Source organism: Phacochoerus africanus, chromosome 3 (assembly GCF_016906955.1).
Source record: "Phacochoerus africanus isolate WHEZ1 chromosome 3, ROS_Pafr_v1, whole genome shotgun sequence".
NCBI lineage: Eukaryota > Metazoa > Chordata > Mammalia > Artiodactyla > Suidae > Phacochoerus > Phacochoerus africanus.
Window position 1 is genome coordinate 26,808,728 of NC_062546.1, and position 24,094 is coordinate 26,832,821.

At 42.7% G+C, this 24,094-nt stretch overlaps 1 protein-coding gene across 4 annotated transcripts in view; it reads right to left on the bottom strand.

The window, feature by feature from the left end:
• Positions 1-1,326: 1,326 nt before the first annotated feature.
• Positions 1,327-24,094, bottom strand: part of MAPRE1 (microtubule associated protein RP/EB family member 1) — a 34,247-nt gene continuing 11,479 nt past the window's right edge. For all 4 annotated transcript variants that reach the window (XM_047771321.1, XM_047771320.1, XM_047771322.1 and 1 more), the window contains exons 3-7: positions 21,474-21,619; positions 18,229-18,436; positions 14,885-15,006; positions 8,934-9,086; positions 1,327-7,268 (exon numbers count right to left, since the gene is read on the bottom strand). In XM_047771321.1, coding sequence (XP_047627277.1) covers positions 7,212-7,268; positions 8,934-9,086; positions 14,885-15,006; positions 18,229-18,436; positions 21,474-21,619 — 686 coding nt within the window. In that variant the 3' untranslated portion in view covers positions 1,327-7,211. The remainder of the gene's footprint in view (positions 7,269-8,933; positions 9,087-14,884; positions 15,007-18,228; positions 18,437-21,473; positions 21,620-24,094) is intronic.

The window sequence follows — 24,094 nt, forward strand, 5'->3', positions numbered from 1 at the left end:
ACGGAAGTTTCTGGGCCAGGGACTGAACTTGTGCCACAGCAGTGGTGATGCCAGGTCCTTAACCCAGTGAGCCACCAGGGAACTCTAAGAAGTTTAAAAGGCTGATGGCACTACACTTGACCATCTCCCACTACCTTTCGGCTTGGTGCCAATCCAACATTATCATTTCTACTTACAGCAGTCTCTGCGTTTATCAACATTTTTGTAAGGGCCTAAAATATACTAACTTCTATCACAATAAATGTATTTTCCTTCCCAGGGAAAAAACATGAGAATAAAGAGTAAATAATAAGATGCATTCCAAAAAAAAAAAAAAAAGAGGCAGGAGGAAGGGTGTTTAGATGAAAAAAGTCTCCTAGATAAACCTCTGCACAAAATATCTCTGGAAAGGTATTCCCTAGCGGCTCAGCAGGTTAAGAATTTGGCGTTGCACTGCTGTGGTGTAGATTCAACCCTTGGCCTGGGAACTTCTACCTGCCACAGGTGCAGCAAAAAAAAAAAAAATCTGGAGAAATGTTCAAAGTTCTATTGAGACTTGTTCAGGCATCATTTGCCAATCCTAAGGAGATTTTACTCTGCTCCCTAAGAGTAGAGATGGTGCCAGGTGGTCAGGGCTTCAGCAACAGAGTTCACTGCCCCAGGGAAGGCACCTCCACTCCACTTGGCAGCAATGCCAACACTGTCGTCTCTAGCCACTGAGGGTCAAAAACTGTATCCTAATATACAGTGGGTCAACAATGATCTCTCAATAAAGGTGACAAAAACAAAAACTTGTATCCTTCTCAGCTTTATGAAATTTGTCAAGGAGTTCCTGCTGTGGTGCAATGGAATCAGCGGTATCACTGCAGCATCAGGATGCAGGTTCAATCCTCAGCCCGGCACGGTGGGTTAAAGGATCCCATTTAGGCCTCAACTGTGGCTCGGATCTGATCCCTGGTCCGGGAACTCCATATGCCACAGGATGGCCAAAAAAGAAAAAAAAAATTATCAAAAATTTTAAGGTGCAACTTGATAGCTGAGAGGCTTTTTCCTTTACAAAACTGAATAAACAAGACAGAAGTCATTAACTGCTGGACCCAGAGGGGAACCTGATGATTAATCACACCTTCACCTGAGGCCAACTCAGCCCACATGACCTTTAAAACCATGCTCTTCCTACCACACCACAATGACAATGAGAACTCCAGGTTCACATACCAGATTTCCAAACACCATGATTCAAGAAAGACAACAGAACCTCTGAGTGGTTCAGTACCTACTTACCCATCTCCTCTCCAAAAAAACAAAGGAAAAAAAAATTAAGTCAAAGAGTTGAAAATTCTTAGGAAATTTTTAAAAATAATTTTTATTTCATTCAACACTGAATTACTGTTTCTTCTCTCAGCCTTTAAAATTAATAGGGAAGGAGGTTCACACACAGGGACAAGCTGGGATTAGCCTACAGCTACCTATAAAAAACAGTTTATTCCATTCTTCCAGGCAGGGTTTAAATTTTCAAAGTAAAAACAGCAGTCATATATAATTACACATGTTTAACACTCACATTATTTTGTAGAAAAACATATAAAATACAAAAAAAAAAAAAGGCAGTTATCAGGTTAGAAACCTTTACAATGCTAAGAGCCAGAAGACCCTGAGGTATGCTGGATCTTAAGATCACTACTACTTCACAATATATAAATGGGCCCCATTATGAGAAATCTAAATACGACGTGATCAAACAACTGTGAGACAAGCAAGAGAGGAAAGAAATCTGAAAGTCACTCAAGTTTAGACAAGGCTAAACTATAACAGATCCTGGGTACAACACAATTAGATTTCTTGCACTAAATGGTGGTTCAGGGGTGGGTTTATTAGCAAAGCTCTCCCTGTAGCTTGCAGCCTGTGGAGGGGAAAAATAGCCAAACACATGTGTTGAGCCACTTTTTACTTCATCTGTCAAAATCTTTTAGAGTCACAACTTTTATTAAAACACAAATGTTGTACACTTTACAAACCATTTCTTATCAGTGCAAATTTTTTCAAAATTTCACATGCACAATGTATGTAGTTGATGCTGAGAAGCATTGGGCTTTTCTCTGAACCAAAACTGTTCCTCAGCTGATGAAAACTGGCCTCCAAAGGTAACATTTGCTGGAACTGGGCACTCACTCTCCCATTCTTTCTGGCTCCGGTATCCCACTAGCTTCTAAAGACCTAAGTTAACTTTTTCCTGGCTCAGAAGGGATCCTGGGGGATGCATCCTCACTCATTTTCCCACTGAGCCAATGAAAGGCCACATTCTGCAGACCAGGGGCCTCTTCCAGACCTGGAAGAGGCCCCTGGTCTCAACTGCTGGTCCTTGGCCTCCCGATCGCAGCACTTCTCCTTCCTTCATTCTAGTAAAAGGTGACAGAAGGGCTCACCTATATATATATAAATACACTCCCTTTATATATTCAGGCTACCCACTTGCATGCTTGACCCTGGCTTAACTCTCATAGTCTGCCCTGCAATTTGTCACTCATCCATAAAGGCTGCATCTTATAAACTCATCTTTGTCCCCGCAGGAAACTAGTGTTAGGACTCACTCTGATGGACTCTCACTACCAGCTTCCCACCACGAAAACTGAAAAACTAAACACATCAGTAAAGGGAATAAACTGCTCTTCCTCCTGTTCCTCATACCTGCATCCAGCTTATCCTCACCAATGATTCCTGCAGACTGAAAAACATTCAAAGTAAACCAAGGTAAATTTAAGGGGAAAATTTTTTTTTTCATTTTTAAAGTAAGACACCTTACAGAATTTCAAACTGCTAACAGATCACTTTGTAATCCTAATGTGCTTTGAAATGATCACAGGACAAAGATTTGCCTCTCCAAATCCACAAAAACATGTCTGTGAAGGCTACTTTCACTTACATTTCAAAGCCTCAAGCCACCAACACAAAGGAAATACAGGTTACTTTAATTTTTAAACTATATATATTTTTATATATATACATATGCATATATATGGGGGGGCAGAGAGAGAGTGTGTGTGTGTGTGTATCCTGGAATAAGGGGCTTAGAACTCCAACTCGAAGACCAGACCTGCTTATACCTAGATAACCAAATTAATGAAGCAACCTGATTATAACCTCAACAGAAAGCTCTGTGCTCCCAAGACTAAGATAACATTATTTTCCAACTCAGATTAAGTCCAAGAAGAAAAAGCCCTTCACAAATTACAGCTGCATAACGACCTGGCTGAAGGCATCTATCTAGGGTGATGGCTCTAAGGACAGTCAAGTTCAAAGTAAAAACACAGAATCCCTCTGTGGGCTTTCTTACAAGGACTCTATGTACTCAGCTATATTTTCACATCTGAAAACTGAGAAGAAAGCGGCAAGTATCAGAACTAAACGTGAACTCATCTGGTTTTAAATTTTTACAGCTGGAATGTATGTATTCAAATAGTATTTGACGTACTCCCAGTTGACAGCAACAGTGCCAGACCAGCAAAATGACTGATGATTTACAAACACTGACCACAGGCTCAGGTTCAGCTTGGTTCAAAGCAATTACTTCCACTCTGTTGACAGCAGTCAGATTTGGGTCACCCACATACTAGCAAGCTAATCTGATTAGGCTCATCAGGCTCTAGAGCCTAGGTTTTGCCTGTAGACTATGGTGAACTAGGGTACACATCACAAAAGGAGTTGCTCATACCAAATCTCATAAAGCAATCCTTAAAGAAAAACTTCCCTAGAGTCATTTTGGTACAGCAAAAGAAAACTGCTTCCTTTCCAAAACTTACTATTCCAGAAAGCAAACCCTAAAGAAAATACCTGTTTTTAAATCAACAAATCTGAATTACTGCATCACTGAACCTTCACTTAAAAGAAAATGGTGGAAGGTGTGCTTGAGACCATAACTTCACTTGGGGAAAAAACAGGATCAAAATCAGTCTGAAAATTGAAAAGACCTAGACTCATCAATACCAAAAAGCTGAAAAAGCAACATTAGAAGAACTTGCTATTTATTTTACAAAACACTCAAGGCATCTCTTAAGGAACAACCTCCTGAATTCTCAGGATACACAAACCTTGTCCTAAAACTCTTCTGATCTATAAACAATTTCAGTCTGGATTTGAAGAACCCAAGTGGGGCTTTCTAACAGGGTGGTCGCCTTTTCTGTTTCCCAACTCTGTCTGATCTCAACAAGCACCCAGTGAGGGAGACACTGCAGCCAAAATCACCATCCCTGCATGCAGGTCAGAACGAGAAAAGAGATCAATTAATTAGGCCCAAAGTCGCAAAGCTGGAAGGGACCTACAAGGACTCCACTCTGATGTCCCCCCTGCCAGAATCAGACTTGAACTTGTAGGCATAAATATAAGGCCAAAATACAGGTCTGAAGACTACAATAAGCCCATATCACCCAAGATACGAAGTAAAATGCAGATTTCTAACCTCCTGACTCAGAATTTCTGAGACTGGACTTCAGAAGTATGCCAATCAAGTTCTACAGGTGATTCTGATGCCCATCACCTTGAGGACCACCACGAGTGAGTCCTACATCTTAATCCAGCCAGAGAAGTCATCTGTATACCTATCCTGAATACAACACAGACCTCGCCAAGCAAACAAAGCAGCTCTTCAAGTTTACCGCACCAGTGATCTAACCTGAATCGGTCATGTTATAAGACTCTGTGTTGCCTCAGCCTAAAGAGCCCGGCCAAGGGACTAATTAGGTCAGAGGTACATGCAGTATCAGCTTCACTCTTTCCAAGGTAACTTCTCAGCTGATATTACTCAACATAATCTTCACAAACCATGCACTCCTGGAGGTATCTTCTTGTAGATTACCAACACACACGGTATCCAGTTCCTTCTGAAGGTACCTAACATTTTAAGGAAGGTATCATAACGTTAACTCTAGAGGAATTAATGTGGTGTATAAACCTAGGCAACATCATCATCAAGTGGGGTTTACAGAGCCCTATGTGGGTACCCTAAAGATCATACTGAAAACTTCCTTCTGCCCATTTAACTTTCACACTGGAAATGGCAGCATGTCGTCTTCTGAATTCATCTCTTACAGCACAGAATTTTAAAAGGGAAGAAAAAATGGTGATGATTTCAGGTTACATTATAGACTGACTGTGTTCACTGACTTTGAAATATACTTTCAGGGGGAAAAAAAAAAGCATTGCCCCATGGTATCCACCAAGCTCTGTCCTGTATTTCTCTGGAGGAAACAGCCTGAAAAGGTTTCATGGCAGCTAGGCTAAGCCTTGGACTTCTGAAAGATCTCTCACAGTAACAGGAGAGTGTGAAACAGCAGGAGACTGAGAAATGTACTGAAAAGAATAGAGAAAAAAGAAACAGGCTTAGAAATAAGCACATTTGAAAAAACAGCGAAGGATTTCAAAAGATTAGACCTAATTTAAGAAAGAAGCATGGGTACCTTAATCATTTGAACCTAAAAGAATATACCCAGGGCAAGACAAATTTCAGAAGACATGACACTCTTGAAATACAGAATTTTATTTAGAAACTGTTTAAAGTAGAAAAAAACCCTGTCAAGAAAGACCAGGTGGAAAATGGGTTCCCAATAAAATGGAATTTTAGGGCAACAAAAGTCTAAAAGGCCACAAAAGAGAAATGGCACCACTGTTATTTGAACAATGGCTAGTTACTTGCATTTTTTGGCATTGTTAATCACTGAATCTGGGTTTTCCTCTGAATTCCACACAAAGCATGCACTACACAACAATTTTATCATAAAATACCTGCTTGCTACACACATTTTAGGACAAGCTACCACCAGAAACAAATCAATACAAAAACATCAGGGGCCGAACAATCTCAGTAGTGGGTGACACACATTTTGCAGAATTCTGCCAAAACAGGGGAACTGAACAGGCTGTGGGCAAAGCAAATGAGGGAGAGTTAAGGAATGAAATATTTTAAATATTAATAATTAATTCAGACATGGTACTGTATTTTCTGCAAAAGAAAATTAACATTTAGTAACACGCTAACATTTTTATCTCCAAAGAGATTAGTGCACTGGCAAAGTATTCCAATAACAGTGGAGGGCTGTGGACAGCAGGTACCGAAAACACCCAGCCTTGCAGATCCCAAGATCGTGATGGCCTTCACTGATCACTCCCTTTGCCAGAGGTCCACAAAGAACTCAGCGGCATGATCACCTGCCTGCTGAACTTCCACTCTAAGCAGCAAACTTCAAGGAGCCAAAGAGGAGTCCCCAGTGGGCAAGGGGAGCAGAGAAGGAACATGTTTAATGTAAACTTAAAAGACAGTAAAACGGGACACAACCCCCATTCAAATCCCAGAGATGTGGGCAAGTCCCCAAAAGTAGCTGGTAGATTTAAAAACTGGACACACACCTCATTTCAAAAAAAAAAAAAAAACCAAAATAAAAAACAAAAACAAAAACACAATACATAGAAATTTCAGGAAAAACTGGAAAAATCACCAGAAAAATGCTCAATGAAAATCACGCTCTTCGCTTCAAACATCTCAGGGCTGAAACTCACCCTTTATTCATCCAGGCAACAATGCCTCTGGCTTCTGAGCAGGGATGCAATTGGTCAAGGACACTAAATAGCTTTACAGAGCAACTTTTTAAACTTTCCTTTGGGGCCAAGGTCTGGGCCTACGAGGATCAAGCAGCCCTGCAAGGGCTGTGAACTGCAGGTTCCAAAGGTTCCAGGTTCTGGCCCTTCTTTCCCAGACACCATGCCAAACACATAAAATCTCCGTCATGTTATATTTTATATTTTGAAATATGGAAGCATCTTTTAAATACTCTTAAGGCATTTATTTACTAAACGTTCTCTGCCAAGATTTCACATTAGCTTAAAATTCAAATCAGTCTTTACATTTCTCTACTGAGGTCTCCACCTCAGTATATTACGCAAAAATCCCTTCTCCAGCATCAGTGTTACCAGCATCCACATGGTGAGCCCCATGGTCGGCCTCTTTGTTCCCTAGGTGAACCAACTAGATGTTAATACTGCTCTGCTATAAGGTAAAAGCTCCTAACTCAAACTTATTGGAAAAGGAGTGAAACTTCTGCAAAGTGCACTTTAAGAAGAGGTACTTTTTGCTTATGAAAAGAAACCAGTGAGTCCTCTAAGAATAATAAAAGGGAGTATTTTACAGTTAAGCACATGATTTGGAGTGAAGAATTCGGATGTTGCTCGGCTGGTCCAGGCTGTTAATACTCTTCTTGCTCCTCCTGTGGGCCCCCTTCATCGGGTATCACGAAGCCTTCCTGAAAATGGGAAAATGAGAGAGAGGAAAGCTATCATCCAACGCTGAATGATGGATCAGTTTCTACTGTGGGTTCACTTTCCTCATTTTTAAAGCCTCTCAAGGTCAACAGTTCCTATTTCTTCTACACACTTGGCATTTAATGGCACAAGTTCAAGTGACTGTTATCAGTTAGGGAGTGGAATCACATGCCACAAAAGGCAAAAACTCAGCATAAATTTACCTTCAAACCTTTGTAGTGATGGATGTGTACAATTTTGATTACGGTGAGAATTTTTCACATCAATTGTGCTATTAAGTATGTACAGTTCATTGTGTCGACTGAACCTCAACAGAGTTAAGAAAATTTATCCTCAAAAAATCCTAAATCACCCTAATAGTACCACACCAATAGTACCACACCATCTCCCCTCAATAAACTGTCCATCCAGTCGGCTGTTCCCTTATGCATTCCTTTGACCGCACTCAGTACCAGCATCTTACTACAGGTGTCATGGGCATTTTGTTTACTCAAAACACCGCCAAAACTCGTTAAGAGCTGCTGACCCAACATTAGAGGCCTAGGAAAACATCAGCTACATGGCTCCCACCTCCAGGGCATCTGGAATGTATGAATGGCTACCTATCCTTCCATAAAATTTTAGACTTCCCCTTAAATTACTATCTTATTTTTTAAATTAAATCTCTATTTTAAGTATATTTACATAGAATATGACTCCACTAAAATAATAAAGACTGGATCAAGGACCCCTACATCTTCATCTTTGTTTTGATTTTCTTGCACAGAGCAAGCTCAAAATAAGGATTTATTGAACAATTATCAACTTTTCAGTCATCTGTCTTAATCCCCCCAAATTCACCTAATGCATTTAGAGGACAGTGTTAATGATGGCATTAATACTACCTTGTATTTTTATACTGTATTTATACTGTATTTTTATACAGTATGTATTTGCACACTGTCACATACTACAAAACACTTAGACATATACTGTAGTTGGAACCTAAAGACCTTGCTAAGCAGGCAGAATTATAAATAATTACAGCCATTAAACAGTGGACACAGCAAGATACCAAATCCTAAATCCAGGGAAAATCAGTTTTCTCTACTCAGCTAACAAGGCACAATTAATATCAGAAGTAATACACATGGATCCCAAAAAACCTGACCACAAAGTACTCTGGGGAAATAGGAACCAGGCACACTCTAGGTGGGAGAAGCAAAGGTCCACTCTGTGGACAGTGGACTCTGAATAGGAACCATGTGCCTGGTTCTCCAAGGCAGGCCTGTGGCCCTAATTTAAAAGAAGGTAGCATCTTAGGCTGAGGAGCCCAAGCTAAAGGGGGTGGAGTGGGGATGGCGGGGTTAAGAGCACTTTGTGGCACTCATGACCCATCAGTGGCCACAAACTACAGAAGGAGGGCAAGCCAGCCACACATCAGTGTCCTACGCCTGCCTCAAAGGTTCTTAGGCCTCAAGGCAGAGGCTGAACCTGGGCAGAGGTGCCCTCTGGCTGACTCTGAGGGTCAAAGACAAAGTCTTGTGATGAATGTTATGCTGAAACACAGCAAGTATCAGCACTGAGTTTGCCAAAACCAACCAGATAAAATGTATTTTCTCTTAGGTGACAAAATGGCAAGAAAATATCCTCATGACAACACGTACATCTGTGGCATAGAGAATGTCCACAATCCTCTGCAATACAGGGTTGTTTTCCCCCTCATTCTCCTGGCAAATCAATTCAATGTTTCTCAGTTTTCCAAAGTAGAAATCTCTCTCTTTCTCCAAATCTTCAACGGTAAGTTTCAGTACGTTGACCTGCACAAGACAAGAGAAAGCGTAAGTCACTTGGCATTCACACACCCAAGTGTATCAGACAAACTTCCAACACAAAAAGAGATGTAGTCTTTCATCAAACTCTCCAACACAGACAAAATCTCACTTTAGCTTAATGTCAATTTCCTTCAGCCCCAGATAAATAACATGGGCTTGTTCATGGCACCTCACTACAGAAATTCCCCAGGGAAGGACAGACTTCACCATGAAACATGAAGGAGCTTCTCAGGGACTCAGACAAGATCAAGGAGAAAAAACCATAGGAGTCTGACACATACAGAAGCAGAACCCACAACCTGGCCCAGCAGAATAGATGACAATCATAGACTGAGTCTTCACCAGGACACTTGGTCAATCAGGTCCACGTCTTTCTACAAACTGAAGTCAATGATAAGAGAATGTCTGGACCAAGGGAGCAGGTAGAGATAGTTAGCCAGGAGGGGAAGACCAGCTGAAGGTGAAGGGTACTGGCCAAGACAGCTAGGACTGGGGCGGGGGCGGGGGGGAGTGGGCCTGGGCATGGAAAACTCAAAGATTCTTTCCCCCCAGCACGTCGGGGCTAGGGCACAGTCCCTGAAAGAAAGGCACCCTCTGAAGACAGTGTCCTTGCACCACTCTCTCTCCCAAGAGAGTCTCAAAAGGGAGAGAAGATGGCGGAGGCAGGAGCAGACTCCGCCACCACCACCACTAGCTCCCTTGGGCAACATCAACTCACCACCTGCACTGCAGGATCCTCCAGGAGCCCCACTGAGGGACTCTAACTTCCACAAAGGGGCAGTGAAGAAATAAACCTCAGTGCTTGGGCCAAAACTCTATCCAGCCAAGAGTAATATAAAGTCATAATAATTCTTGTGGTCCTTGGTGTATTTTAAGCACAATGCATCTTCATTCAGAATTATGACATGTGAATTCAATTTGACTCTCACTGAATGCAATTACAAGGCACATGGTGCAGCATAAAATCCTCACAGCCCTTACAGGTTAGGGCTACATGGAAAGCCAAAGGGACAGCCTCTGAGCACAATTTGGGCAGCAGGGAATCCTGGGAGCCAGAAGGCACCACAGAAGTCCAGTCACCTTCTGCACTTCTAGCTGCAAAAACAGAAGGAAACAGCTTATCCAGCTGCCTTCCCCACAGCCTGATGAAGAAGCCAGACCCAACCGAAGGGATCAAGTCCCACCCCAGGGTGGAAGGAGGCTCCTCTTCATAACCTGCAGTCAAGAAACATCCAAATAAGGAGGACGTGATCAGAACCACCAGGACCTTTTTGTCAAAGATTTAACTTCAAAGTTCATCAAAGACCAAACCAAAATCGAGGTTCTAGACACACTTTCACTATTCCTTTAGCAACCAAGGAAATCACTTTTAAAAATAACTGAAAGTTTCAGAGTTCCTGTCGTGGCTCAGTGGTTAACGAATCCAACTAGGAACCATGAGGTTGTGGGTTTGATCCCTGGCCTCGCTCAGTGGGTTAACGATCCAGCATTGCCGTGAGCTGTGGTGTAGGTTGCAGATGCGGCTCAGATCCCAAGTTGCTGTGGCTGTAGCGTAGCCCAGCGGCTACAGCTCTGATTAGAGCCCTAGCCTGGAAATCTCCATATGCCACGGGAGTGGCCCTACAAAAGGCAAAAAGAGAAAAAAAATTTAAAAATTTTTTAAAATAAATAAATAAAAATAACTGAAAGTTTCAACAGGAGTTCCCACTGAGCTGCATCAGGATGGGCAGTGTCTTGGGAACACTGGGACACAGGTTCAATCCCTGGTCTGGCACAGTGGGTTAAGGATCCAGGACTGCCACAGCTGCTGCTTAGGTATTGACTGCGGCTCAAATCTGATCCCTGGCCTGGAAAGTCCATATGCCAGCGGGGCGGCCAAAAAAGAAAAGGAAAAAAACAAAAACAAAAGGAAGTTTCAATAAAGTACTACCATCATCTAGTAGCCAGTAAAATGAAATCATCCATCTGCCTCCACTCTCCCCAGCCCTGTTGGCTGCTTTTCCTTAAACTACCAGAAAGCGGAGAAGGGAATAAAAGGACAAGAGGTGACTAACTGGCAGTGGAAGCTGCCTTGGATCTTCAGTTCCAAGAGCCAGGGAAAAGGCCTTCTCATCTCAGGAGAAGGAAAGGGAAGTCAAAATAGCTCAGCAAGGCATAGTGGCTTGGAGTCCATCTATGCACATTTCACTAGTGCCTTCCTCACAAAGCCACCTTCTCTGGCCCACACATCATCGAGGTCATCAAAACCCAGTCCCATAGGCCCCACCTACAAGGCCAAAGCAACAGTCCCCCTTGACATCACCCGATTAACTATGAATCCACAAGAAACACTCAATAAGCACACACCAACTCACTAGCTTTCACACAGCACCCCTCTAACTGCTTATTTATAGTTATTCAAAGGCTATGGCTAATAATCAATGTCACTCCTTAGAACCTTTTTAAGGCTTTGGACCTGCACTGGCCAATGTGGCAGCTCTGAGCCATCTGTGGTGTTTTGAGCACTTGAAATGTGATCAATGCAACTGAGACAGGCTGGACTTCAAAGACCTAGTACAGTGTTCAAATGTAAAATATCTCATTGATAAGTGTTTCTATTGATCATGTTAGAATACTAATATTTTAGATATGTAGGGTAACGTGTTCCTGGAATTAATTTAACTTGTTTCTTTTTAGTTTTTCAGTGTGCCTACGAGAAAACTTTAAATTACATATGCTCCTCACATTTCTGGTTTGCATTCTATTTCTACTGAATAGCACTGTTCTATACGAAAATCAACTAAATTTCTCCAGGATGACTTAGAATACACTGCTCTTCTCTTATTAGCCTACTGAGCACACATGGCTCTACTTCCCATGTCGGTCACGTCCCTCAGACCTCCACACCTTTATCAAGGCCACCCCTTCAAATACTTTGAGGATTAGCAAGATCATGAGAATGAGCCATGGTATGCTCAGGACTTCCACAACCTGGCAAGAATCTGAAACCTTCACATTAAAAAAAAATAATAACAAAAATTGGAGTTCCCATCATGGAGCAGTGGAAACGAATTCGACAAGGAACCATGAGGTTGTGGGTTCAATCCTTGGCCTCGCTCAGTGGGTTAAAGATCCGGCTTTGCCGTGAGCTGTGGTGTAGGTCGCAAAGGAGGCTCGGATCTGGCGTGGCTATGGCTATGGCGTAGGCGGGCAGCTACAGCTCCAATTAGACTCCTAGCCTGGGAACCTCCATATGCCATGGGTGCAGCCCTAAAAAAAAAAAAAAAGACAAAAGACAAAAAATAAAAATAAAAAATAAAAATTAAAAAATAACAAAAATCAAAACCCTCTGCAGCCCAAACAAATTAGTTCTGAGGGAGGGCTGGGTGTGAGCTGGGTCTATACCAGCTCAGGCTATTAACCTCTCCAAGCTGTCCTTCTCTATAACATCTCACAGGGCTGCTGCACCAGTGAAACCCAAGTGCTGTGTAGAGCAATGGCACACGCATTGATAGCTTTGGGGAGTTTCCTTGGTGGCTCACCGGTAATAAACCCAACTAGTATCCATGAGGACAAAGGTTCAATCCCTGGCCTCGCTCAGCGGGTTAAGGATCTGGCATTGCTGTGAACTGTGGTGTAGGTTGCAGACAATCCAGCAGCTACAGCTCCAATTCAACCGCTAGCCTAGCAACTTTCCTATACTGTGGAAGCAACCCTAAAAATTCAAAATAAATAAATAAAAATAAAAAATAAAAAAGGTGGTTTTGTGATTCCTGTAAACTGTTTAATTTTGGCCACACCCACAGCATAAGGAAATTCCCAGGCCAGGGACTGAACCCACGCCACAGCAGGGACAACACCAGATCCTAAACCTGTTGACCACCAGGGAACTCCTCCGAGGACTTTAAAACACACTCCAGAACTTATTTCACTCTAAACAGACCACAGACAAAAACCATAATCATCACAACTATCTTTCATCTGCTGCCATTTACCCCATTTATCCCAAATATCCTTCCAGGCACCTGACAGAACATCAGCTCATGTGAGATCCAATCAACTATCCTAAGCAAAGCATTAGCCCCACTTCACAAGAGGCAGTGAGTTCACAGAAGTTAACTCACTTGCCCCAAGTGGAAGTTTAGTGGCAGAGCCAGGACAACCCCCAAATCCACCGAGCCCGAAGCCTGTGTTCCCACCAGAGGACACCAGCAGAGCAGCAGTTCCATGAAGCCCACTGCACTGCCTCCCAGACAGCACAGTGCTGGCTGCTGAGCCTGGGCACTGACAGCTCTTTACCCGATTTCACTCTGAGACTACTTCCTGTGTACACCTGTTCCTGGCGACCAGCTGTTGCAGGGAGGTCTCCTCATTCTCCAGGCCTTCTGTCCTCAAAGTGACAGTGCCCAAAGGGTGCTTGAGGCTGCCACAACAATAGGGATGGTGATGCAGTCACCTCCACACTCCAGAGGCACCTACAACCTTGGAGCACACACAAATCAAAGGATGAAAAAGACCAAATCTGATCTTTGAACAGGCTTTTATGTCTGATTTCCTAAGAGTATGGTCTGAGTCACAGGGGTCTGGATTAAAGTAAGGCCATTTCCCCCAGGCTTTAGGACTTGGTTTTTAGGAAAGCAAAAGGGTTCAATCTCAAACTCACAGCAATCAGAGCATCCTTGATTTTAAATCTGGAATTAAGCAAGAGCATCACCCAAAAGCAAACCAAAAAATGTAACTGTAAGAATTAGTGGGGGGTGGGGGGAGTTCCCACTGTGGCGCAGAGGAAACAAATCCAACTAGGAACCATGATGTTCCAGGTTCAATCCATGGCCTCGCTTAGTGGGTTAAGGATCTGGTGTTGCGCAGACACGGCTCCAGTCTGATGCTGCTATGGTGGCATAAGGTGGCAGCTGTAGCTCCAATTCGACCCCTAGCCTGGGAATCTCCATATGCGCAGGCACGGCCCTAAAAAGCAAAAAAAAAAAAAAAGAATTAGTGAGTGGGGAGGGATGGATTGGGAGTTTGGGACTGGCATATGCACACTGCTGTATATCACGTGGATGGTCAACAGGGACCTGCTGTATAGCACAGGGAACTCAACATTCTGTGATAACCTATATAGGGGAAAAATCTGAAAGAGAATGGATATGTGCACATGTGTAACTGAGTCACTCTGTATGGTAAAAAGAAATTAACCTAAGACTGTAAATCAACTATGCTTTAATAAAATTTGAAAAAATGAAAAACAAAGAATTAGTGAGAAAATGTCTAAAAGTCTATAAGGTGCTCTGATCCACAGAGACCTCTACCAATTACCTAATCCTGAAGAAGACATTTCGAATCACTGATCTATTAAGAACAGAAACACCAGTTCCACTCTCAACTTGATTCTCTGGTGACCCAGATTTTAGCAGAAAGACTGTCAAATCATTTTTTTTAAATTATTATTTAGAAAGGAATTCTCTTTTATCTATTGTCAGAGCCAAAATTCAAGAGACATTCTGAATCCCACAAAACCCTAACAGTGTTCCAGAGTTCCAGAGACTTTGAACAGGGTTCTACTGTACGGGATGATTTCCAAACATACATGGGTTTTTGCCACACTAACAGACCTCAGAAATACCTGACACCCCTCTTCCATGCCCATGCTCACAGCTCCTGAAGTGCACACGTCACAAGGACAGCTTGTATGCAGACAAGGCAGGTCTTTCCATGAGCACATGGACAAGCCTGCCCTACTCGTGGTGGCGAGAGCCCTCTCCTCCAAAGTGCCTCCCGCCTCAGACACAGGAGGTGCCTACCTGCTGCATCAATTCGGCTGCTTCGTCATCCCCGTTCCCCACACCAGGATTCTTCCGCACCACACCTGGGCCAGCCTTAGGGGCTGCAGTAGTTCTGTGTGTTGCAATGGGCCTCTGTGGAGCTAAGAGAAGTTTTTTGGTTTTTTTTTTTAAGAGGAGAAAATTTAAAATAAAAAAAGAACCCACCAGACAACAAGAGGAAGCTGTAACCAACTGCCCTCCACGGCTGTGCAGTGAAGAGACCCAATGTAGAGAGCCCAGCATGCGAGACAGCACCCCCATGTTTGTCCAAAGTAGTTTTGCATCCTGGCAGCACAGTTAAGTACCAGTTTTAGCCATGATCCTTCGAGCTGGAAGTAAGTCCTTCTGTGTGGTCTTTTTTCCGCTGGGGTGGATAAGACTATCCTCTGAAACAGGCAAAGTCATGCTGGTACATACAGATGTACCTCAACCCAGCTCCAACCAAATCCATAAACAGGACAGCTTCATGAAGCAAAGGAAAACTTCACACCAGGAACTCACAGCCCCAGCTGCTGCGGGGTGCCCATGATTCCCCGCCTGGAAAGTAAGGTGCCTCCTAACTCAGAACCTCAGGTTCCTTGGAGCAGGAAGAGGAGGGGCAGACTGCTCTGACCACTAAACACTTTAAAACCTGTACCTTGCTTACCTTTTAGAAGATATTTAGAAAGGTGGAGAGAAAAGCAGCACAATGACTAGAATTCACAGACTTCACTCGGTAGGAGTGGCCAAAGCTGATGAACACTGCTGAAAAAGTGGTAAAGGGCCAATCCATCTACGACTTAAAATAATCAAGAATGGGCTACCTCGGGGGAGGAGGAGGGGTGGCCTGGAGCTTTGGGACTGCCGTGTGCACACTGAGATATACAGAAACTGGCCAACAGGGACCTGCTGTATAGCACAGGGAACACTACCCAATATTCTGTGATAATCTATGTGGGAAAAGAATCTGAAATATATATACATAACTGAATCACTTCGCTGTACAGGCGAAATTATCGCAACATTGTAAATCAAATATGCTTCAATAAAACTTTAAAAAATGAAGGAATTCCCGTCGTGGCGCAGTGGTTAACGAATCTGACTAGGAACCATGAGGTTGTGGGTTCAGTCCCTGCCCTTGCTCAGTGGGTTAACGATCTGGCGTTGCCGTGAGCTGTGGTGTAGGTTGCTGACGCAGCTCGAATCCCGCGTTGCTGTGGCTCTGGCGTAGGCCGGTGCCTACAGCTCCGATTCGACCCCTAGCCTGGGAACCTCCATATGCCGAGGGAGCGGCCCAAGAAATAGCAAAAAGACCAAAAAAAAACCTTTTAAAAATGAAGAAAAAATGGCTTTTCCTCAAGGCAAATTTATCATCATTTTATTCATTCATTTAGCACTAACCTTGTAAAGCTTGTATATTATACAAGCTTAGAAATATCTGATCTGGACTTCCCGTTGTGGCACAGCGGAAACAAATCCGACTAGAAACCATGAGGTTGCGGGTTTGATCCCTGGCCTCGCTCAGTGGGTTAAGGATCCGGCTTTGCCATGAGTTGTGGTGTACATAGCAGACGCAGCTCGGATCTGGCGATGCTGTGGCCGGCAGCTGTAGCTCTGATTCGACCCCTAGCCTGGGACCCTCCATGGCCTTGGGTGCAGCCTAAAAGCCAAAAAAAAAAAAAAAAACTTATCTTCCTGACACCCCAAACTATTCAACAACCATAAAGGCCTTTCACCCCCAGAAACAAGCATCTCCTCTGGAGGATCTCTAGTATATCCTCAAGACTAAATGCTTAATGCAAGTCTGCACACGCTTGTTAGCAGCATGTGAAATAGGACATGCACAAGGTTATCTGGTGCAGTTTCCCATTCTAAAAAGCTAAAGAATAAAAATACTCCACATTTGGAGAAATCTGAATTTTCATATACTCTGATGGGAATGTAAATGGTTTAGCCACTCTGGAAAACAGTCAGGTACTTCTGCCAAAGGCTAAAGAGAGTTACCAATGACCCAAGAATTCTGCTACAAGAGTACATATGAAAATATTATGCTAAATGAAAGAAGACAGACACAAAAGACTACATATCCTATAATCCCATTCAGAAATGTTCAGAACTGGAGTTCCCTTGTGGCACAGTGGCTTAAGGATTTGGTGGTATTGCTGCAGGGGTTCAGGTCACTGCTGTGGCACAGTTTCAATCCCTGGCCTGGGAACTTCCACATGCCATGGGCAAGGCCCCCCCAAAGGGAAATGTTCAGAATCGACAGATTAGTGGTTACCTAGGGCTGGCAGAGAGGGAGTGTTAGGAGGAAATGGGAAGTGACTGTTACTTGGCACATAGGAAATTCCTCTTTTGGTCTAGAGAAAATATTTTAAAATTGCTTATGGTGATAGTTGAACACACCTATGAATAAACTAAAAACCATTCAGTTGTATACTTTAAATGGGTGAATTGTACAGTAAGTGAATCAGAGCTCTATAAAGCAATAAAAATTAAAAAACACTCAATGTCCCGCTCTAATACCAGATGATCAGCCTCTCTCTCAAGGTACTATGCAACTTTAAACTAATGTTCTTGCCACCTTCTGGAAAGAAGTTAGCAACTGTAGAACATCCACTGTGCCCCCAAAGTATTCATATGTTCTCTGAGTACACTACTGCAAACATTTTGGGAAACCTCCCAGGCCAAGACTTTCAGAGAAGATCTCCAAAAACCGCCTCCCCTGCCTCCTAGATTTGCTGGCATGGTAGCAGGCCAATACCCTGTAGCAGCTAAAGCTCTACGGAAGGCAGGGAAGCCATGAATAAGCACAGTAAGCTGGTCTGCAGACAGGACAATGAAGCAGAGCCAGGAGCAGTCCTTAGGAGACCTAGAACGCTCCTCCAGTTCCAGGGAGTTCAAGTCTGGTTCCAACTTCCCATCCTAGGGTTCTAAGATGAAATGTCCTTGTGTTTGAACAAAAGCTCTCTTTGACCTGAACTAGTCTGAGGGATTTCTAGTCCACACAACTAAAGAGCGTGGGCAAAGTCGAATGGAATACCTCTCAGGCCTCAAGAACAGCCCTCTGGGGCAAGTACTGAAATTCCCCTTTTACAGAGGAAACAGTGGGGTAGAGGTGAAGTGCTTACACAGGGCTCCAGAGATCTAAGAACAGCATAGGGCCCTGATGCCACAATCCATGCTCCTGCCACTTGGCTGGGATTATACCTCTTAAGCTCCCTACCTATGGCTACACAAAAACTTCTGGGTGGATGATGAATGAATGAATGAATACCCAGAGTACTATTAATTGGAAATGGTGTGGGGTTTTATGCATGTGTGGGTTTTTTTGGGTTTTTTACCTGCACCGCTAGAGCTGAGAGGTTTCTTCGGTTTGTTCAGAGCTGGAGCAACAAGGGAAGGGGCCACCGCAGTTTCTTGACCTTGTCTGGCAGCTACAGGGTCATAGTCTTTCCCATCGTAGTTGGCATCAAAAAATTTCTTGAACCACTGAACAAATTCAAAATTATCCTGAAACTTTCCTTTTACTAATTTGTCCACAGGAATTATCTGCAAAGAAATATCAAGATTGTTTAGTCCAAAACAAGAGCCTTCTAGCAAGCATCAAATGTGTCCATTTATCAAATCAGTAAAAAGCCTTCCACAGAGAACTTACACCAGCCAACCTCCCTCCAAGTCCATCAAAAGAATTCAGAAATGCAAAATGGTAGTTCCTGTTGTGGCTCAGCAGTAAATGAACCACACTAGCATCCATGGGGATGCAGATTTGATCCCTGGCCTCGCTCAGCAGGTTAAAGATCCAGCTTTGCCATGAGCTGCGGTGCAGGTCACAGATGCAGCTCACTCGAATTCCACATTGCTGTGTGTGGCGCAGGCCGGCAGCTGCAGCTCTGATTCTACCACTAGGCTGGGAATTTCCATATGCGGCCAAGAATGGCCCTAAAAAGCAAAAAAGAAGGAAAAGAAAAAGAAAGAAATACAAAAGGATCAAATATCATGTATAAGACACATATACATCCAAATACATTCTAAGATACGTCATTTCACAGTAAAGAGTAAACCTCCATATAACTTGCATGGCCACAGTGCCTGTCACAAGGTATGACATCCAGAGCACAAATTAACCACATGTATCCACAATGAACTGTGTTAAGAAAAAAAATATCTGGAGTTCCCATCATGGCTCAGTGGTTAACAAATCCGACTAGGAACCATGAGCTTGAGGGTTCAATCCCAGACCTTGCTCAGTGGGTTAAGGATCCAGCGTTGCCATGAGCTGTGGTGTAGGTCACAGACGTGGCTTGAAACCGCGAATTGCTGTGGCTTGGTGTAGGCTGGCGGCTATAGCTCCGATTAGCCCCCTAAGCCTGGGAATCTCCATATGCTGAGGGTACAGCCCTAAAAGATGAAAAGAAAAAAAAAGAAAAAAAAATCCATTTTAAAAATAAATCAAGGTACAGAATCAGCCCCTGGAATAGACTTCTGGAAAATGGTATGTTTTTCAAGTAATTCCAATCCTACTAAAACATACTTCAAAGGACCCTGTAAGATATTTATTGTATAAGAACTGGGTTATCAGGTATCACTTCAAATGGTTGGACTGCTGGCCAGAGCTTAACTCTCTTTTAACTCTTCAAAGATTCCAGGTACAACAGTATTTTTTTTACAATAGTATTTTTATAAAAAGTAACCTATATATATAACAATCTGAACTATATTCACCCCCCCTGAACAAAGAAATTTCTAAAAGTTAAATAAAATGTTATATCTGGAACTCACTTCAAAATAATCCAGGAGTACAGGGGGTGGCATAGAGGTACATATGAAACAAAAGTGACCACGAGCTGAAAAACACTTAGGTACATGGCGGGGGGGGGGACACTGCACTATTCTCTCTACTTCGTGTATGTCAGAAATTTTCCTTATTCAAAGAAATTAATTCTAGGAGTTCCCAGAGTCCCCGTGGTGGCACAGCAGAAACCAGTCCGACTAGGAACCATGAGATTGGGGGTTCAATCCCTGGCCTGGCTCAGTGGGTTAAGGATACGGCATTGCTGTGAGCTGCGGTATAGGTCACAGACTCGGCTCAGATCTGGCATTGCTGTGGCTATGGCACAGGTCCACAGCTATAGCTCTGATTAGACCCCTAGCCTAGGAACCTCAATATGCTGAGAGTGTGGCCCTAAAAAAAAATTAATTCTATAAGAAGGAAAATTATAGTATATAGTAAGCTACATCTACTTTAAACCATGCCTGATAACTACATGACGGTCTTACAATACAAATGCATATTTTATATACTGTACAGACAAAACTAAAATAAGACTGATTTCAAAATAAATAAAAACCAGATACAGCAGCAAGATTAGGAGGTGATTACAAGCTTTACTAAAAAAAACTTTCCCCCCAGATAGCTTCTAACGGGGGGAGAACTGCTTAACTTTGCAATTATCTGCTACCTACTAAACAGAGATATCTGTCATAATGAAGCCTGGTGGACTGTGTTTCTGGTATTGTCAAATAAACTTGGGGGCAAAACTCTGCAGCACCCACCAGCGATCTTCTTTATACTTTTCTATAAAAATCGAGTAGTACTAGACTCTCCTCTATTAAAACTACTTATTCTACCATATGTTATGCTTTACAGAAGTAAATTCAGAGATTAAAAGAGTCAGATCTCAGACTAATAAACAGTAACTTAAAAAAAAAAAATCAGGAGTTCCCGTCGTGGCGCAGTGGTTAACGAATCCGACTAGGAACCATGAGGTTGCGGGTTCGGTCCCTGCCCTTGCTCAGTGGGTTAATGATCCGGCATTGCCGTGAGCTGTGGTATAGGTTGCAGACGCGGCTCGGATCCCGAGTTGCTGTGGCTCTGGCATAGGCTGGCGGCTACAGCTCCGATTCAACCCCTAGCCTGGGAACCTCCATATGCTGCGGGAGCAGCCCAAGAAATGGCAAAAAGACAAAAAAAAAAAAAAAAGTCAGGAGTTTCCATTGTGGAAACTTCCATATGCCATGAGTGCAGCCCTAAAAAAAAAAAAATCATGGGTACAGATTTACAGGTTGATTCCTCCAGGCAGTTACCAACTTCAAATGAAGAAAGAAGACCATAAGGGAACTAAGAGTAGGAGAACAAGGGAAAATTCTCTGTTCCCAGTAAATTCTGTCACCTGGAGAAAAAAGATAAGTATATAACGGGAAAAGAAACAACAGAATGTCCAAAGCCTTGGATCAGCAGCTGTATCCTTAGTAATTATCACCAGTTCAGACACAACCTAGGAGTTCCCGTTGTGGCTCAGTGGTTGACAAACCCGACTGGCAACCATGAGGACACAGATTCGATCCCTGGCCTCGCTCAGTGGGTTAAGAATCTGGCGTTGCCGTGAGCTGTGGTGTAGCTTGCAGACACGGCTCAGATCCTACATTGCTGAGGCTGTTGTGTAGGCCAGCAGCTACAGCTCTGATTAGACCCCTGGCCTGGGAACCTCCATATGCTGCGGGTGCAGCCCTAAAACAAACAAACAAACAAAAAAAAAAAAAAAGAAAGAAAAGAAACAACCTAAATGAAAGAATAAAGTTTACTTACTTTGTCAACACCCATCCTCTTAAAACCTGCCTGTAGTATTTTGAAGTTCTGGATGTATTCATGTTCTAGCTTAGCTTGGAATTTCACTTTCTTCAAGGCAATGGAGCCAGGGAACAGCATGTCCATAAACTGACAATAGGCAGCCCCTGAATGAATAACAACAGAAAATACACACCAGGTCATTAAATGCAGTAGCTATTAAAGAAGCAGGGCAAAAACTTACTCACACCCACATAACTTACAAACAATGTCGAAAGTTATAAAGTGGACCTACAAAACTCTGAAGCTTCACTACCCTGGACTCTGAAATCCGCTAACAGGACTGTGGTTTTACCTGCTAAGTTCCACAACACATTTGCAACCTAAAACCCCATGACGAGGAGAAAAGGAATGTTCCTATGAAACTTTAAAACTATTCTTTATAAGAGTTCCTGTCGTGGCTCAGTAATTAAAGAATCCGACTAGGAATCATGAGGTTGCCAGTTCGATCCTGGACCTTGCTCAGTGGGTTAAGGATCCAGCGTTGCCGTGATCTGTGGTGAAGGTCACAGACTCAGCTTGGATCCCTCGTTGCTATGGCTGTGACATAGGCCAGCAGCTGTAGCTCCAATTGGACCCCTAGCCTGGGAACCTCCATATGACATGGGGGTGGCCCTAAAAAGACCAAAAAAAAAAAACTATTCTTTATATAAGAAACCACACGACAATAAAATGGAAACTATAAAGAAAGATGAACGCCAGCAGGAGGAGGGATTTCGCCAGTATTTCAAAGATCCAGTCTCTGACCTAGGTTAAAAAAATGTTTTTTCTAAGACATCTGCCTCCCTGAGCTTTTTACACCCCTAAATAAACTTAAGCTATCGTTTTATAAACAAAGTTGAATAGAAGACATTTTGTGTTCTTTCATTTATATTTTTTTAATTTTAAAGGCCTCATAAAAAATTACTGTATATATTTCATCCTATTTGCTCCACAATTTCACTCCTTCCCCTACTTGCCCATTTTTATCCATCACCACCCCCAAAAAGTGTTTTGTTGGCACCAAAAATTTTCAGGAATGTTGTTTCTCCAATGCCTACAAAAAATGCACTCTCCTAATACAGGACAGGTTTCATGTGCTTAACTGCCCTTTCAAGAAAGGAGACAAGAAATCTAGCGACTAAGCAAAAGGTGTTCTGCAGAACAAGGCCACCGTAATATGCATATTCAATTTACTTTACATCAGGCCAAACTGGCTCCCTGACAGTTCCGGCATAAAGAGTGCCATTATCATTATTTTTGGAAAGATGCAAATAGAGCAAAAGCACTTCGGTGACCAGGGTGACATTCTTAGTAAAAAAAGGAGCCTCAGAAAGTGAAAGCCTGATTCTTGAGGTGGCTGATCTATTTATTCATCCAACAAAAATATACTGTGGGAATCGTATGTACCAGGCAATGAATTAGCAGTATTTATGTTTTTCAAAATGGAGACACTAATAGCTTCCTAAATTCTGAAGAACAACGACCCAGTCACTTTAACAAACTAAAAGCATGAAGGGTGATGACTATTAGATATTATTTTTATGTGAGGAAAAAAGTACTTTAGTGAAAATCAATTGTTACATAGAAGCTGACTTACATTTTGAAGGAGATTTAAAAGTCCTAATTTACCAGTTGCAACGTATAGATCTGGTCTACATTCGAATGCATACAAATCAATTTAAAACACAAACACAGAAGATAACTTATTAAGCTACACCCACAGCACTGCTTTATAACTGAAAGATATTTTTCTGAACCAGCAAAATAATGTGCACATACTAAATGCACAGTATGAAACCACTTAAAAGCAGCAGTCAACTGCTTCTCAGGAAAAAACCTGGTCGAAGAACTTTAGGAGTTCCCACTGTGCATCAGAAACAAATCCGACTAGGAACCATGAGGTTGCGGGTTCGATCCCTGGCCTTGCTCAGTGGGTTAAGAATCTGGTGTTGCCATGAGTTGTGGTGTAGCGCGAAGATGTGGCTAGGATCCTGCATTGTTGTGGCTGTGGCACAGGCCAGCAGCTGTAGCTCCAATTGGATCCCTAGCCTGGGAACCTCCATATGCCACAGGTGCAGCCCTAAAAAGCCAAAAAAAAGAAAAAGAAAAAAGAGCTTTCAGTTTTTATTTTAGAGCTAGTAGAATCCTTGCAGTCATTATAAATTAAAAAACTGAGGGCCAAAAACTGTGGCCCAAGACCGGAGAAACCAGGGACTAAACTTGGAGCCAGACCCAGGTATCCTGACTCCACGTCCACTGCACTTGCCATATCATTACACATCATCTGAGAGAACACCTGACAGGCGAATAAAGAAGCATTTCCTGGATCAGAGATGAAAGACGTAAACCAGGCTGCTACACTCTGAAACAGAGTTAATGTATAAAGAAACTCCACTAAATGTATAATAGTGAGACCCCACTAAAAACAGACAAATCAATTAGACAATTCACACCAAAAAAATGTAAACAACTAATAAACAAAATATGCGGATCCAACCTAAGGAACTAATTTTTTTCAAATATGGCAAACATTTACACATGAAATCTGTATCAGAACTTTACTCATGAGAGTAAAAAATGGAAGCAACCTGTATGTCCAA